This window comes from Danio rerio, chromosome 1 (genome assembly GCF_052040795.2).
Source record: "Danio rerio strain M-AB ecotype USA chromosome 1, GRCz13ab, whole genome shotgun sequence".
Lineage (NCBI taxonomy): Eukaryota > Metazoa > Chordata > Actinopteri > Cypriniformes > Danionidae > Danio > Danio rerio.
This window is the reverse complement of record NC_141021.1, coordinates 51998775-52015639: the sequence shown is the minus strand read 5'-3', so window position 1 is coordinate 52015639 and position 16865 is coordinate 51998775. Positions and strand designations below refer to the sequence as shown.

Genomic DNA, 16865 nt, shown 5'->3' with positions numbered 1-16865 from the left:
GGTTTTGTTTTTCAGTCAATATACACAGAGACATTATTTTAATACGCGTTTACAATTTACTAAAGACTACGGTGAAAATAGGCTTTAATAATAAATAGTCCTGAATAACAGTCTTAATTTTGGATGAACTATCGCTTTAAGTTTTGGTTTCGTTTCCCAGTTAAACGCAACCATCCAAAGGGGGAAATGCGGCGGATAGTCCTCAGATCAGCCATTCACTCGCCGTTAAATAAACTGGACTGCTGGATTCTGGAACACTCCGTTTTCTGACAATACAAGCAGGTTTCATTTGGGATGAAACCAGCAGATTGCTACTGTTTTTTGTTGTCAGTTTGATATTGGTGAGTTTTCCGGTCCATAGATTCAGAGAGTCTGAAGTTTTCATCCTCGCGGTGAACATGTTGTGTTATTGGGGAGCGCAGGTCAGAGAAGGATTCGGTCTGGTTAAACCTGAGCAGGTCAGACATGGAAACTGGGGAATAAAATTCTGTCCGAGTTCAGCAGTTCAGGACATCTCAGCTGGAAAGAGTTGTATTGGATTCATCAGAGAGGGGAAGGTGTCGGTCCTGAGACTGCACAATGAAGATGCTGATGAAAAACTAGGTATGACTTTAAATGATAATTTGTCAGAACTTTATATAATAATATAAACAATATGCTAGTTTTATTAATTAGTAATATTGTAATATAATTTAAAGAACAACCTCGATATGCTATTATTTACTCCAGAACCATTACAGCTACAGAATGAGAGAATCAGATCTATTGTCTGTGGGGAAGCTGGTGCAGTTCTTCTTGCTGATGATGGAAAAGTTCTCATTATGGACCAATCTACAGTGTGCAGGTTTGATTAAAAAGCAGCATAAATTATTTTAATGATAATGACATTTATATCTAACTTGTTATCTTGTGCTTTCAGACCTCTTAAAAGTCTGGAGAACAGGCAGGTGATTCAGATCGCATGTGGAGACCAGCATTCAATGGCGCTGAGCAATGGTATTCACAAACATTCTGTCTTCTGACTGAGATGAACTGATTTGATGATTTATTGAGCTGTTGGTCTTTCAGATGGTCAGTTGTTCGTTTGGGGCGAGAACACTCATGGTCAGCTGGGTTTGAGGAAAGAGCAGGCCGGCACTCAGTCTCCTCAACACCTCCAGAGTCTGTGTGAGATCCCAGTGGCTCAGATCAGCGCTGGAGGAAACCACAGCTTTGTGTTGTCTCTGTCAGGAGTCGTGTTTGGGTGGGGGAGCAACTCTGCTGGACAGCTGGGTCTCGGAGACACTAAAGGTCTTCTTATTTCATCTTGAAAAAACATTATATATGATGTCAGCCAGTGCTGTATCATAGTATGAATATCATAGAAATGGAAGCTATAATAGTGTCTTGTCACCACAGACAGATTCGTCCCTACAATTGTTAAAAGCTTGTGTGGAAAGAAAACAGTGTCCATCTCATGTGGAGGAGAACACACTGCCACTCTGTCAAAGGTATTGTGGTTGATTTATGTAATACAACACAATGAGCACAGAATAAAGTAGTAAATGGTTGATATTTGTCAGGGAGGAACAGTGTTCACATTTGGATCAGGAGGTTTTGGTCAGCTTGGGCACAACTCACTTAAAGATGAACATCATCCACGACTGATTGCTGAACTGTGGGGATCTAAAGTGTCGCAGGTCACATGTGGGAGGTAAACTAGAGTGTTTTCAACACTTAAAACACTCTCAACCAACACATGGTGATTCTCTGAATGGTATAATTACATAATCCCAAATGCAAGTGTGTCCGGTTAAATATTTTTATTTCTAACATGAAGACATCACACGCTTGTATTTGAGGAATCGTCAAAGCTGATCTACTCATTTGGATGTGGGATGCAAGGGCAGCTGGGAAATGGAGAACAGGTCAAGCAGTCTGTGCCGTTACCAGTGCTTCTGCCAACTGGTAATAGAAGTCATATTTTAGCAGTAGCTTTTATTTTCCTGAATGTTGTGTTTGTTCTAAACCAGCTAAATATTTGATGCTCGCAGAATGTACTGAATTTACGATGGAAAAACTCATCACTGGAGAACACCACTCCTTTGCCTTGTTTTTCAAGGTAAGATGAACAGTCCTCATTTATAAATAGTTTGAGATTGATTGATGCTCTGCGTTAACTTTTACATTTTCTTTTGTAGAATCCTGGAAATGAGTCTGAAAAGCCTAAATCTGGTTCAAATGGAGGAATTTTGACACTAAATGACAGAATGATTGACCGCTGGGTGTCTGAAAGTGACCCATGGCCAACAGTAAAGAAGTGAGTTGTAAACTGTAGAACGACAATGTTGACATGATTTATAGTATATGATACTATGTGCATGTCCTAAATTATTTTGTAAATGCATCTAAAAGTGTGGTGGGACCTTAATACATTTGCCTTTCTTTTAATCTTACTAATTATTATAATTGAATTATGCAATTACTATTTTCTCCATCAAGTATTAATCTTAATCTTTAGTATAAGAAGAATCTTGCTTCCATTTTTTTTAGAAGTATAGTAATGTAGTAATGAAATTGAGCTATGTATTATGCTGAAGTAATGCATATGAATATTAAAAATGTGTTATTCTATAATTTACAGTGAAATAAACACAGTGTTCTCCTCCGCTGCCTCACTGAATGGAAGTTTTCTCAAAACAAGGTAAAATTAGGTAGTCTTGTCTAGTAATCTAGACCTTTTTTAAATCAGTCTCATATTTATAAAAATGTGTCTCTGTAGTCGCGATGAACATTATCAGACGTCTGTGGAGCATTGTGGCCTGGATTTTGATCTGGTTAAAACATCCTTTGCAAAGTTATTCGCAAGTAAAAGTCTGATTTCAGAGGTAATGATGATCTAACATTGACATGTTCCTTGCATCTGAACCAAATAGCTGCAGTGAATGTTTATTTTGTACCTCAGGTGGTGAAGGTGGTTCAGCAGACGCTGCTGCCATCTCTGAATCCAAACCCAACTGGTGTGGAAGCTCTGAGACTTTATCTTCTCCTCCCTGAGCTCATCAATGGTCTCAAGAAACAAAGAACCAAACTCATTGAAGCTCTGGCCTCCAAAATCCTTGAGCTGAATTCTGCAGCTCGCAAGGTGCTAGGTAAAGCTGGAAGACATTTACAACACTCAGGTCTGTGGCCATGTTGGATTTGTCAATGTATTTTATGTTATATTTTCAGAGATGTATTGGTCCAGACTCCCTGATGATTGGTTTGAACGCTTAATAAAGTTATTTCACAAAGAATCCACTGATCTGATTGACCAGATTTGTGATGAAACTGACCATCAGTCAACCAGACACCTGAAGAACATTTTGGAGATCCTTCAGATGGCCTATCAGGTGCACCTTTTTAGACACTAAATCACAAGTTTAAATGCAACCTGATCATTGCTTAACAGTTGTTTATGTCTCTATTGTGAAGATCAGTTGCAGTACCGACATTACGCATCATGATTTCATCATTCATAAGATCAACGATCTCCTAGACCTAGTGAGAACTGAATCATTTTTTAATTCTGTTGTAATTTTTGGAGGAAAACCAACTTATCAAAGAATTCTCTTTTTCTATACCAATAGCTGCAAACCATCACGGCAGACCTGCTCAGAATGGAATTATACATGCAAATCAACGAAGACTTCCATGATATGGTGAAACTGGAAGAGTACTACTTTGTGAGTATTGAAGATCTCATCCATGATACACATGATGATCATTGTTTAAGAGATCTTATAATGCGCCCTCGCATCTTTTTTTCAGAGAACAGTTAAAATATTGGTCAAGTTCCCTTTTGCGTCTGACTTTATAACTAAACAGAGAATGTTTAATGTAAGTCAGAGATGAATGTATTATACGTTTCATATATTATATGGTCAACTGTCCTGTGACACAACTGTACACTTTGTAGCTCTTGCAGGAGGAATGTTTTCGGAACGTACCAAACCTGGCAATGGGAAATAGTTTTAGCAACTTGTTGCACATAAACAGGGAATCAGTGCTGACGGACACCCTTCAGTATCTTAGACAAAACACTCACTCGTTTATGCATCCATTGCAGGTAAAACAGAGAAATGAAATCAGAGTTTAAATGTCTGAAATGGATTTTTACCTTAATGAAACTGTCTCCTGTGCAGGTGGCGTTCATCGGGGAGGATGGAATAGATATGAGGGGTTTATCAGCAGAATTCTTCTCCCTTATCTCCAAGTCTTTTATTGAATGGGATAAAAAGATTCTGGAAGTTCATGAGAGTTCACTGGTTTGGTTCAATCCTCATGTATGTTTGACAACATTTATTCATTTTGCCCAGTGTGACATTTCTCATGTATTGATGTGAATGATGCTGATGTCTTTCAGCATACACGGGGCAATAAGAACTTCTACTATCTTGGAGTGATCTGTGGAATGGCGCTCTACAACAGACATCACATCAACATTGACTTTCCACTGGCCTTATTCAAGAAACTCCTCCAGCAGAAGCCCAGTCTGGATGATCTGGAGGAGCTCTCACCTGTGGAGGCCAGGTAAACACCTGACGTTTTTACCATTTCTCAAATGGTTTCAGAGCAGATCATATTTTAATTGTACTTTTAAAATTTCACATTAGAAGTCTGAAAAACCTTCTTGAGGAGGACGAGGAGGAAGTAGTGAATTTGCAACATTTGGATTTCACGGTAATATAGTTTGAATGGTTGACTTGTGTTTACAGTAAGTCTACAATAGCTTAGATGATTAACTGTTGTCATTTGTGCTGTTATTCATCTTTGCCAGTGCAAAGGGCAAGAACTCGTCCCAAATGGAAGTCAAATTCAAGTAAACAAAGTTAACAGGTAGGAAAATCTATCTATCTATCTATCTATCTATAGATACATTTTAAAGTTTCAGTCAAACTTCTCTCGACTTTCTATAATACATTACTGCTGAACACATTACATAAAAGACAACTGAAAAAAGGGATATTAGACTATACCAGACATATTTGGCAACATTTTGCACTTCCAGCTTTTTTTATTTCAAAATAAGAACACTGTTTTTTTCATGCAGACAGAAGTATGTGGATTTGTATGTTGATCTTGAGTTCAACAAGTCTGTGAAGACTCAGTTTGAGCAGTTTACAAGAGGTTTCTCTAAGGGCTGCCCGCTCGATGCGTGGACCATGTTTCACCCTGAAGAGCTGCAGGAGCTTCTCCATGGCTCTCCTCAATATAACTGGAAGGAGCTACAACAGGTAAATGGATAATAGAGACTTTTTAGAGACATTTGCAACAAGCTTTTCACATTCATTTCATAGCACACCTGACTTGTTCTGCTTCAGTCGGCTTCCTATGAAGGCTGCTCTGCCTCTGATGAGCTCATCAAGAACTTCTGGACTGTTTTCTTTGAGCTCTCTGAAGAGAACAAGAAGAAATTTCTGAGTAAGCTTAAGTAATTTGCATAATTAACAAGTGTTATTATTGGCTCTCAGCTTCACTGATACTCTTTCTCTTCAGTGTTCTTGTATGGAACGGAGCGTGTACCTGCTGGAGGTTTGTCAAAACGTGCTCTGAAGATTTCTCAGACAGACTGTCCTGATCCAGATGACCATTTGCCAGAAGCCCAGACCTGTTTTGAAAGATTAGTTCTTCCAAAATACAGTGATATCAACACACTTCACGATAAGTTAATACATGCAATCAACTCTTGTGCTGTTTTTGGACGAGGGTGAACTTCCCTGGGATTCCAGACTTCTTAATCCCCAAATACATGAAGTCAAGTTTGTTGCTAAACTTTGCATCATTTTAAAGAGCCTCTATTATTAAAGTTCATATTTTGGTTTTGGGGGTCTGCAACAACAGGCTGATTCTCGACTCTTGAGTCGACTCATTTATTTAAGAGAATCAATAGTTTTAAACATGGTGCACTTTCAGATTGAACCCTTTGCTGGATGTGTACATTCGCTTAGAGCTGTGTCACAGCATAGATGGTAATTTTCAAAAATAATAAGGCCTCTTTGAATATTACATCATCTTTGTGATTGTATGTCACCTGAAAATCGTTCAGTCCCAAATTTGATGTATAGATGTACAGATCACTGTAAGTTGCAAAATGTATACAATATACATTAATATACTATTGACTACTATTGTATATATAAAGTTACATTTATTTATATAGAGAGCAAAAGAGTATGTCGATTTATACGTTGACCTTGTGTTCAACAAGTCAGTGAAGACTCATTTTTCGAGAGGTTTCTCTAAGGGCTACCCGCTCTACACATGAAATGTAAAACATGTATACCATATACATCCATATCCAACAATCTTTATGTTGACTACTATTGTAAATATAAAAGTCACACTATTTATATAGAGAACAAAACACTTTATTGAATTAATCATACTAATGCACTTCTATTATGGAATCCAAACCTGTTATCTGATGTTCTTTCAAGCATGTTTGATTATTTAAATAAACTAAAAAGACATGTTTTTTTGTAAATTCTTTTCAAATAATGTATTTTTTTAAATTGTTTTTATCATAATTAGAGTCAACATAGACAATTCAATCATTCATTTTCCTTTGGCGTAGTCCGTTTATTCATGAGGGAATATGATGAATACACAGGGGTAGTTTCTATGTTCCTAGATTCAAACCAAACCAATATTAACAAGGGCTGCACGATATTGGAAAAATCTGATGTTGCAATATTTTGTTTTGCTGCGATATATATAGCGATATAAATATAATTTCACTAGATGATTTAAATAGCTCTATTTTGAAAGATTCATTACTTTATATTGACGGGTGATCAAGTCTTTCCACTATACAGTGTGGATATAATAAATAACAAGCATATAAATACGACAGAGCAAAAATAAAAGGTAAGTAAACAGTGCTTTATGGTTTTATAGCAAGTCTAACAGTTTTTAAATACTAAAAACTGAACCGTCAAACGTAAAATAGCATGGTCATGATTTTATACATCTATTTTATTTATTTTTAATTTTGAGTTGCCAAATGAAAATACATAAAGTTGAAGTCAGAATTATTAGCACCCCTTTGATATTTGTTTTCTTTTTTAAATATTTTCTAAATTATGATGAACAGATTCAGGAACTTTTCACAGTATGTCTGATAATATTTTTTTCTTCTTCTGGGGAAAGTCTTGTTTTATTTCGGCTAAAATAAAAGCATGTTTTTAATTTTTTAAACATAATTTTAAGGTCAAAATGATAAGCCCCTTTAAGCTATATTTTTTTCCACGATAGTCTACAGAACAAACCATTACTATACAATAACTTGCCTAATTACACTAACCTGCCTAGTTAACCTAATTAACCCAGTTAAACCTTTAAATGTCACTTTAAGCTGTATAAAGGTGGCTTGAAAAATATCTAATTAAATATTATTTACTGTCATCATGGCAAAGATAAAATAAATCAGTTAATAAAAATGAGTTATTAAAAACTATTATGGTTAGAAATGTGTTGAAAATCTTATCTGTTAAACAGAAATTGGGGGGTAAATAAACAGGAGGGGTAATAATTCTGACTTCAACTTTATATAACTTACATAGTCTCCCATACAGAAAGACTTACAGATCTTGCATACGCTTTGTATTTTTTTCCCTTTAACAAAAACAACTATAAACAGTAAAACACGGGGAGCTACAAATCCTTTAGATTTCCTTTTAAGAAGAAAAGATATACATTTAGACACATAATATTAAATGAAAAATAAAATTCAAGAAAAATCCAGGCATATAGCTAAAATATACTGAATCTATTTACTCCAAATTAGGGAAAAAAAGTATTCAGTCTGTGTTCTTAATGAAAAAGATAATTTTCCCATAGTGAGCACTGCATCAATCCATTCTTCAACTGCAGGTGACTCAAATTTCAGCCTTTTTTTTGTAATTACTTTTTTACTAGCTGCCAGAAGAATAAATAACAGTTTCTTGTCTTTATTAATCCATCCATCTAAAGTTATATTAGCTAAATATAAAGACAAGTGAAAGCAATATCTACTTCAAAAATGGCATCTAAATATATTTTAATGTCCAGTATGGGGTTAATTTCTGACAATGTCAAAAACATGACAGTGATTAGCTACTTTTCCCCACACATTCTCCAGCAGCTACTGTCCTTTCCTCTGTTTTTTTTTTTATTCCAACAGAATTCTCTTCATATGGCTGAGCTGATATATTTCTATTGAGTTTTACAAATATTCCCCCAGTCCTCATCTGATATCCTTCCATTTTTCATTTATCTCTAACATATAGTGTCTGCTACAGATATGCTATATCCCTTATATAACTTTGAAATGATCTTATTACATGATTGGGCCTTGCCCACTGATAGAAACACTTATCATACTTGTCCTGCAACTTTCTATACATCCATTTTTAAGAATGATATTCAAAAATATCTTTATCTTTTAATCATTAATAATAATCTAATCTGCGATGTGATGCTCAAATGATATTCAGTAGTGTTCAGCACTACTATTATCAAAGAAGAAATAAGGTGTTGTAATGACCTACACTCAATGCATTTGCAACATTACAAAAAAAAATTTATTAAAAAATGCAAATATACAACCACAATCAGGAGATCGATATGAGACATACAAAGGAGAAAAAATACAAATTACATTAGCTGCAGAAAGAAAAAAGATTAAAAAAGCATAGGAAGGGGTTAGTAAATTACAATTGTAGAAAAGTGTATGAAAATAAATAAATTAAGAGCATTAGGAAAGCGTTCTAACTCAAATCAGAGTCAATAGACAACATTTCTTCATATAGAACCAGGAATCTGACACATTTTTTGTTGTTACTGCTCAAATCTTTCCGCATGTGTGAGTCAACTTCAATCAGAAAATGTTGAAAAGTATAGGGACTGAAGCCTTTTTCTTTTTTCTTTTTTGCTTACGTATAAAAAAAATTTCCAAACAAGATAAAAAAGTTGAAAATAAATTCTTTAGATTTTTGTGAAGATTCTGAGTAATAACAAATAATTTCTTTTAAACTAAAAGATTGTGCAAAGGTAGGAGGGGAGTTTAAATCACGATAGATAGAGGTCAAACCAAAAATTCTGAACAAATTCACACGTACAAAATAAGTTTATTAAAGTTTCATCGATGCATTTGCAACATGCAATGCCAGCTTTTATCCAGCAGACGTCAAGCATTACCAATGTTTAGTGAGTCTCCTTCACCGTTTGTTTTGGTAGAGGGGTTTGAGCTAAAGAAGTTAAATTTTATTTTCACACATTAGGACTTAAAAAAAAATCTAAGTTCACAAAAATATTAGCAAATTATAAACAGCGAAATCCAATTAGCAGCCAATGACTATCAACATTATTCACAGTCAAATAAACAGTGCTTATGTTGATTTCAAGTCATACTTACAAGTGATTTCAGACCGAATATTCAAAGTAGCATGGTAAACAATATAGGAAGCGTGTCAGGAAGTTGTCCCTGAATGAATGTGCGAATATAAAAGCAACTTTACCTCAATAATTAGCAGCAGGTGTTTCTCGTCACAGACGCTACAAATATCCCCTCAGCACTTCATTTTCTGTATTAAGACAGTCATTGAAAAAGTAAATAAGCACTACCCGGCGAAAAGGCAGAGTATGTTGCTGTACTGTCTTATCCTAGTTTTCCTTTACACTAAACATTTAGCGAACGCGTTTGATTTGGACGCCGCTGTCGCTGACCCAGAGCTGGAATGGAACTCAATGGCCAATTTCACAGTTGCCGATGATGATGATTCTGAAAGTGTTGAGTTTATCCCACGGTCCAAAGGCGATTCGTCGCGTACTCTTCTAAAGCTACCTGGGTCAGTGCGAATATCAGCACATCAGCTCCACACAGAGCTTTTCACTCCAGGAAGAGGAGGTATCCCGGTGCCTCCGAAGGTCAGGGAGATGCTTCACCCCAAAATGCCGGTAGCAAAACCTGCTTATACCTCGCGGGGGAAGCCGATAGAGCTGTTGTGTCATCTGGACCGCATTTACGTGAGAGTCCGGAAAAGTTTGTTCTCCAGCCACAGCGCGCACAAACACCTGAAGCTGGGGACATGTTCTGTCAATAAACAGACGAGAACTCACTATTATTTTCTGTACAATCTGAAAAGATGTGGCTTGAAACGAGGGGTGGGCGACGATTTATGTTGTCTTTACGTACTAAGGTAAAGTTGGTTTTATTTTCGCACATTTGTTCAGTGACACGCTCCATATATTGTTTGTAATGGTAGGGAACGGTTGCAACATGTAGCAGTTGCAACCAGTGTTGCCGACTACTTCTAATGAAAAGTAGCTAAAGCCTGCCCGAAAAGTAGCTAAATGGTGTCAGGTGACGTCACGCACTAATTTGCATATCAGTGACGTCATGTAATATCTGACAATTTCTTTGGAATTCTCTGATAAAATTGGAAAAAAGATTGACTCTTGGGAAAATTTTGTATTCCCATCAAAGTTAAGGAATTACATTTAAAAGTGTTACACTATCTACCCCACAACTGAGATCATATCTAAATTCAGTAATCCGAACTCAAATTGTGTCCTCTGTAACTGGAGCATCGAATCGATTGATCATCTTTTTGTCAAATGACCACATGTTTAAGTGTTTTGGTCTGATTTATCTGTTTATTTTTCATCAAAATGTAAGTTTAACAGATTTTTCCCCAAGTGTAATTAATCTTTTTTTTTCATTACCAACATAACAGAATTTATGGGCAATTTATTTTATTTTATTGAACTCAGCATACATAATAATAATAATAATATTAATAACAATAATAATTTGTGACTTGTTTAATATTTTACTTGATGTCATCCATTGTTATAGTTAATATGTTTGTATTGTTAAAAAAATAATAATAAAAAAAATCCGATATTGAAAACAAGCCTTCCGTAGTCATGTCTCTACTACTCTCTAAAGCGTTGTGTATTATATTATATTAAAACATTACATCCAGATGCACAATAAATAGGTTCATATTAGCATATCACTTTGCGTTATGATATCATTGCATAATTGAAACTCAAAACAACATTGTTATAGCATACAAAATAATTAATGTTTTCTCAAATTGACAGGCCATCTCAGCAAAATCATTTGAAATGTCCATTTAGATTTGTATGTATAGTTGACTATTTGTAAAAATAATACAAACCCTTTTTGATAAGTGTTTACTTTTGAAATATAACTCTGATAATGAACTGTTACATTCTTTTAAACAATCACAGCGAGTGTGCTTATTCTTTTTAACTTGTGAAATTAACACATTTGTCAAAGTGACCACAATTATAGCACTATTGGAATTTATTGCTACCTAAATTACCAACAACTATACATGTTAACAAATATCAGTAAATTAATAGTTATGAAAACAATCTGAGCTAGCAATTTACTCTGAGTGAAGCCTGCAGCCACTGCTCTTGTCACTTTTTAAGCCTTTTTCAAACCTTGCTAGAAGTCAAAGTAGCCAAATGAATGTTAAATATTGCTAAATTTGTTGCTAAATGCTTTTTGAAAAAAAAAAAAAGTTGCTAGGTTAGTATGAAAAATTACTAAATCTAGCAATAAAATTTCTTAGTTGGCAACACTGGTTGCAACAAGACTTATTTCTTTATTTAGGAATGAGCTGGCGTGAGGATATTCATACTACAAGACCGTCCTAAAATCATCCATATGTGTTCATTCCTTAAGTATAAAAATACTTTTAGGGTAAAAAAAAAAAGTGTTTTTTTTATGTTAAGTAAATATCTCATACTGTCTAATCCGTTTTCGTGAAACATTATTTGTATAATTTTTTTATTTATTTTTTTTTTAATTTGTATAATTTAAATCAGTTAGCTGTAATCTCTTAGGGCTTAGTGGCCACATACGTGGACAGCCCATTTTAGCTCTCAAGCGGCTATTTAAAATGGGGATGCAACTATTATAAACTTTGGTTTTACGACTATAGTCTAAGAAATAATTTTACTTTTTTTTTTTTTTTAAAGTTCATAGAAGTAGTTTCGTAAAGTTCAGTCTAGATTTTCAGTAAAAAAATATTTTTGCTCTGTTTTTTATGCCTGATAATTGGTTGTTGCTTGTTCTTTTAATAGTTTATATTTGTATGACCATTTTATCCAATTTACTTTTAGTCTGTCTACCAAAACTATCAAATAAAATCCGACCTGATGTTAGAATTTTTTTAAATTATTACATTTTAATGGATGTTGCAACTGTCTCTGCTCAGGGTCAGTTGCAACGTTTAGCTTTGTCTGTTCAAGTTTAAATACTGCATATATTATCATATGTACATATAATATAGCAATGCGGGTGGGTGTCCAATAGATGTGGGTTTATTATATTAAAATATGGGGTTTCCATAAAAAATTGTCTTTGAGAAACTTAAGGAAATGCAAAAAATGTTGCAACTGTCCCGACTCTCCCCTACTTTGAATAGGCTACCGGACGCATGTATGATGCCAAAACAACATTAGCACTGTTTGATTGACTGAAAATCGCTGTGCTTTGAAACTTGTTGGCTGCTAATGTGATTTCGATGTTTAGAACTGAAGTATTCTTTTCTGAAATTATATTAAAAGAGAAAGTCCAAATGTGTGAATATAAAACCAACTTCACCTCAATCCCTTACATCTGTGATGCGTCTGTTGATGTGATGCATTTTCTTTTTCTTGCAGGAAGATGAAAATCGTATCACTTACTCGAATACTTTACGCTTTAGACCTGTGTCCACTGGAGTGATTGTGAGGCAACTGCCTTTTACTGTGCCTGTTCGATGTAGTTACCCCAAGTAAAAAAGAAAAAAAGAGAGCTTTTTTTTGTTCAATATTTCTGAATGGTACACAAGTTTTAAATTAAATTTAAATGATTTTTGTTTTTTGCATGTCAGGTTCCATCGCTCTTATCAGACTGGGTTCTTGCCCATTATTTCAGGAGGAACATTTTTCAAGACTTTACAAAGACACGGAGCAGAGACCACACTTACTGTATTGGATGGTATGTTGTTAACCTTTTTTTTTTCTTTTCTTATCTTTGAAAACTTTTTCTGCATGTTATTGGGGTAAAATGACATTGCGATCGTTTAGTTTTTCTGAAGAATATTTTGCGATATGAATGCAATTTCATGACTTGAGAAGCTCTATTTGGGAAGAATTCATCATATTTTGAAATTGATTGGAACGATTATATAGGTGACTGTATCTTCATACAATATATTACAATAAATAAACATGAATGAATGAGTATAATAAAGCAAAGTTACAAATAAAATAAAACGGTGCATTATGTTTTTCCAGCCTGATCTCTTGGGGAAGCGTAACTATTTTACGTTTTGACAGTTTAGTGACTCTAGTTTATTTGCCTCATAGCAAGGAGGTCGCTGGTTCGAGCCTCGGCTGGGTCAATTGGCATTTCTTTGTGGAGTTTGCATATTCTCCCCATGTTCGTGTGGGTTTTCTCTGTGGGTTTTCCCCACAGTCCAAAGACATGTGGTACAGGTGAACTGGGTATGCTAAAATTGTCTATGTGGCCATGGGACCCTCATTTTTACGTGGTCATCAAGCTGCGACCCAAATTTTTACGAACTATAATACAATTAGGAATTATACTTAATTTGTATTTATTTGTTAACATAAACAAGTAATGACAGAAACATCATAAGAAATTCACCAAGACTTACAAATAAACACTATTTTATTGCTGTCATTTAACAAAATGGATCAAATTATAGAAATATTACAAAGTAAAAACGACAAATGCTGTTAATAATAAAGTCGTGTTAATAACCTCACTACATATGACACTGAGGCTTTAAGTCTTTTTTGTCGTCAATATATCTATACTTTACATATTCGGGGTCGTACTTGCGCTTCGACATATTTGTTGCAATAATTAAATGAAATTTCACATGTCAAACGGTAGGGATGTCGCGCATTTATTTCAAAATAAAAGTCTGGTATAAGCAAAATAAGTAAAAAATTTAACCTTTGTTGGTCTTTTTGACCACACACTCCGTGACCCACCAGTTGAGAAACGCTTCTCTATAGTGTATGAGTGTGTATGGATGTTACCCAGTGATTACCCAGGTTGTGGCTGGAAGGGCATCCGCTGCATAAAAAATATGCTGTATAAGTTGGTGGTTCATTCCACTGTGGTGACCCCAGATTAATAAAGGGACTAAGCCAAAAAGAAAACGAATGAATGAGATCATGTTGGTTTTCTGGAGTCTACCAGTGTTCATGTACAAAAAATGTATAATCAATTGTATCCTGCACGCAGTAGTCAAACGTTAAATAACTTTTTATTAATTCACTTAATGTCTTGGTTTCATGACCATTTGGATGAAAGGTTTTAATCCAATTCAAATGTTTACTGCTAGACTTCATCATATTAATTATTAGATAATTTACCTTTGATAAAGCTACAAATGTTGAGGTTATGGTGAAGCATTTGCAAATTGAATTAATATGGACAAACTGTTGAACATTGTTATGAGCTCCGTAATATAGAGTTTTCTCACTTTGTAACCTGTACTTTTTGGACAGATGACTAAATTTGACTGTGTCATTTTTTTGTGGGCTTTAAGAGAAATACAAGCGGTATCTGTGTCTACGTAATGAATTGTAATGGCCAGCATCTCTTCTGTGTCATAAAAAAAATTGTTTATATCACTTGTCGTCGTTTCAGGTTTTTAATTAAGCTTGTGTTGCTCTGAACTGGAAATAATGCTTAAGTGTGAACTGATTTGTAATTTTATCTGTTTCCAGACTCTTGGAACTTGCTTGGGGATGAACCGAGCTTTGAGCTTGGTAAACCTGTATGCTTTGAAGCCAGTGGCCCAGATATGGATGTGAGCCAACGATTGTACCTGAACCGTTGCTATGTCAGTTCCTCTCCAAACTTTCAGGCAACTGAAAGATATTCTGTCATAGAAAATTATGGGTAAGATATTGTCACGCTAAATTATGAAACAAGGTTACCTTGAGTTGCTATTTACACAATGAAATTCTATTAACCATAGGTAAAATTTACTTGTATGCGTCTGTCTATCTATCTATCTATCTATCTATCTATCTATCTATCTATCTATCTATCTATCTATCTATCTATCTATCTATCTATCTATCTATCTATCTATCTATCTATCTATCTATCTATCTATCTATCTATCTATCTATCTATCTATCTATCTATCTATCTATCTATCTATCTATCTATCTATCTATCTATCTATCTATCTATCTATCTATCTATCTATCTATCTATCTATCTATCTATCTATCTATCTATCTATCTATCTATCTATCTATCTATCTATCTATCTATCTATCTATCTATCTATCTATCTATCTATCTATCTAAATGCAAATAAGCCCCTGCAGTTAGCAAATGAGAGTAATCCAATCAATGACAAATGGAGAGAATTAAGTCCTGTCTTTAACCTTAATGCTTTAAGATTGTAGCTTGTCACTGTACCAAAATGATCCCCATGTTACACTGCTAGTCAGTGGTCTCAAACTCAATTCCTAGGGTGCCGCAGCATAGTATACAGTTTTTCTCCAACTCCAAGGTGGTTGAAGCTACTGTGTAGAGCTTTGGCCCTGCAGGAATTGAGTTTGAGACCTGTGCTTTAAGTTGTCCTCTAAGTTGAGCTGATTGCATCATCAGGATCAGCACTCCTATTGATTCTTCTTTGGCTCTTGTCATAAGAGAAGTCACTGCTAAATTGTGCCAATTAAACAGATGACAAATTTTAACATGGGATTATAGATCTAATATAGTATTTCCAAAATTTGCAATAACAAAAAAAGATGACTGCAATCTTCATTTCATCCCTACTTCTATTTAGATGCCTTGTGGACAGCATGAACAGTGCTCTGACAAAGTTCTACGACACTGATAACAACATGACTGTGAGATTTTGTATTGGAGCTTTTCTGTTTAAAACAAGGGTTCCCAAGACACATTCTAAAGTGGTATGAAACGTTTTAAGTATGTCCTTTTAAAAAAAAAATAACAAAAAAAAATTAATAATAATAATAATTGTCTGGTTTGTTGTCCTCTATAAAACTCTCTTCCTATGATAGCCCCTGTATATGCATTGTGAGATGGACCTAGGACCTGAGACTCCCACACCTGAAGCCAAATCGTGTACATATGACGCAAAAAACAAGATGTGAGTTTTACATGCACAAATATATTCTCAAATGGTTTTTGGTTCTACGAATGCAATTTTTTTTTCTATACTTCCTTGAGATTAAAACTTTTAAAAGCATCTAAAACTAGCATTTGTTTATCTTTTTGTGCTTTAGGTGGACTGAGCTTTATGGTGATTCTTCAGTCTGTGACTGCTGTTCATCTACATGTTCTGATGATCCAGAGCCAGCTGGTCGGTATACTTGATTTCCTAAATGAAATTTGACTAGCCCAAATTGTTGAGCAATTTTTCCTGTTTCTGACAGATTATACAATGATCAGCAGTAAGTCCTGGGACATGAAGGTAAAAAAGCTAATCTCATTGCCAGAGGAGCCCATAGAGGAGTTCATTTCACCTTGCCATGAGGACACTGAGTCATTCTGGGAGTCGCACGATCCCTAGTAGGACATCTTTTATAGATGGCATACGTTTTAAGTTGGACCATAACAATGCCATGGTTTGATCCAAGTAGTTATTTCATATTGAGTAAACTGAATTCACTCGAGCATTTTGTCTTTTATTTGCACCCCAAAAGCAAACAATGATATGATCAAGAACACTCAAGCCCAATTTAAACTTTAATTTGTGTGTACGTTGGCATGAATTCAGTCAAATGTACATTATAATACAGTCAGCATTGGA

At 34.9% G+C, this 16865-nt stretch overlaps 2 protein-coding genes across 11 annotated transcripts; both read left to right on the top strand.

The window, feature by feature from the left end:
- The first annotated feature begins 176 nt into the window (after positions 1-176).
- On the top strand, positions 177-6493 carry herc56.4 (HECT and RLD domain containing E3 ubiquitin protein ligase 56.4). Of its 9 annotated transcripts, none has more exons than XM_087234935.1 (25): positions 177-341; positions 423-603; positions 741-844; positions 920-996; positions 1069-1290; positions 1399-1490; positions 1563-1693; positions 1820-1947; positions 2034-2101; positions 2181-2299; positions 2624-2683; positions 2762-2867; positions 2945-3131; positions 3211-3371; positions 3454-3522; positions 3609-3704; positions 3790-3858; positions 3938-4087; positions 4164-4304; positions 4385-4551; positions 4635-4701; positions 4799-4857; positions 5072-5255; positions 5343-5442; positions 5518-6493. In XM_087234935.1, the coding sequence occupies exons 3-25, from the start codon at positions 822-824 to the stop codon at positions 5730-5732; spliced, it is 2691 nt and encodes an 896-aa protein (XP_087091061.1). In that variant the 5' UTR covers positions 177-341; positions 423-603; positions 741-821; the 3' UTR covers positions 5733-6493.
- A 3036-nt stretch (positions 6494-9529) lies between these two features.
- zp3c (zona pellucida glycoprotein 3c) lies at positions 9530-16729 on the top strand. Of its 2 annotated transcripts, none has more exons than NM_001327992.1 (8): positions 9530-10164; positions 12706-12818; positions 12918-13024; positions 14794-14968; positions 15876-16002; positions 16114-16202; positions 16339-16415; positions 16489-16729. In NM_001327992.1, exons 1-8 carry the CDS (start codon positions 9643-9645, stop codon positions 16623-16625), a joined length of 1347 nt encoding a protein of 448 aa, NP_001314921.1. In that variant the 5' UTR covers positions 9530-9642; the 3' UTR covers positions 16626-16729. The 2 variants fall into 2 exon arrangements, with proteins under 2 accessions (NP_001314921.1, NP_001314922.1); NM_001327993.1 differs by having other exon boundaries at positions 9530-10199.
- Positions 16730-16865: the final 136 nt, after the last annotated feature.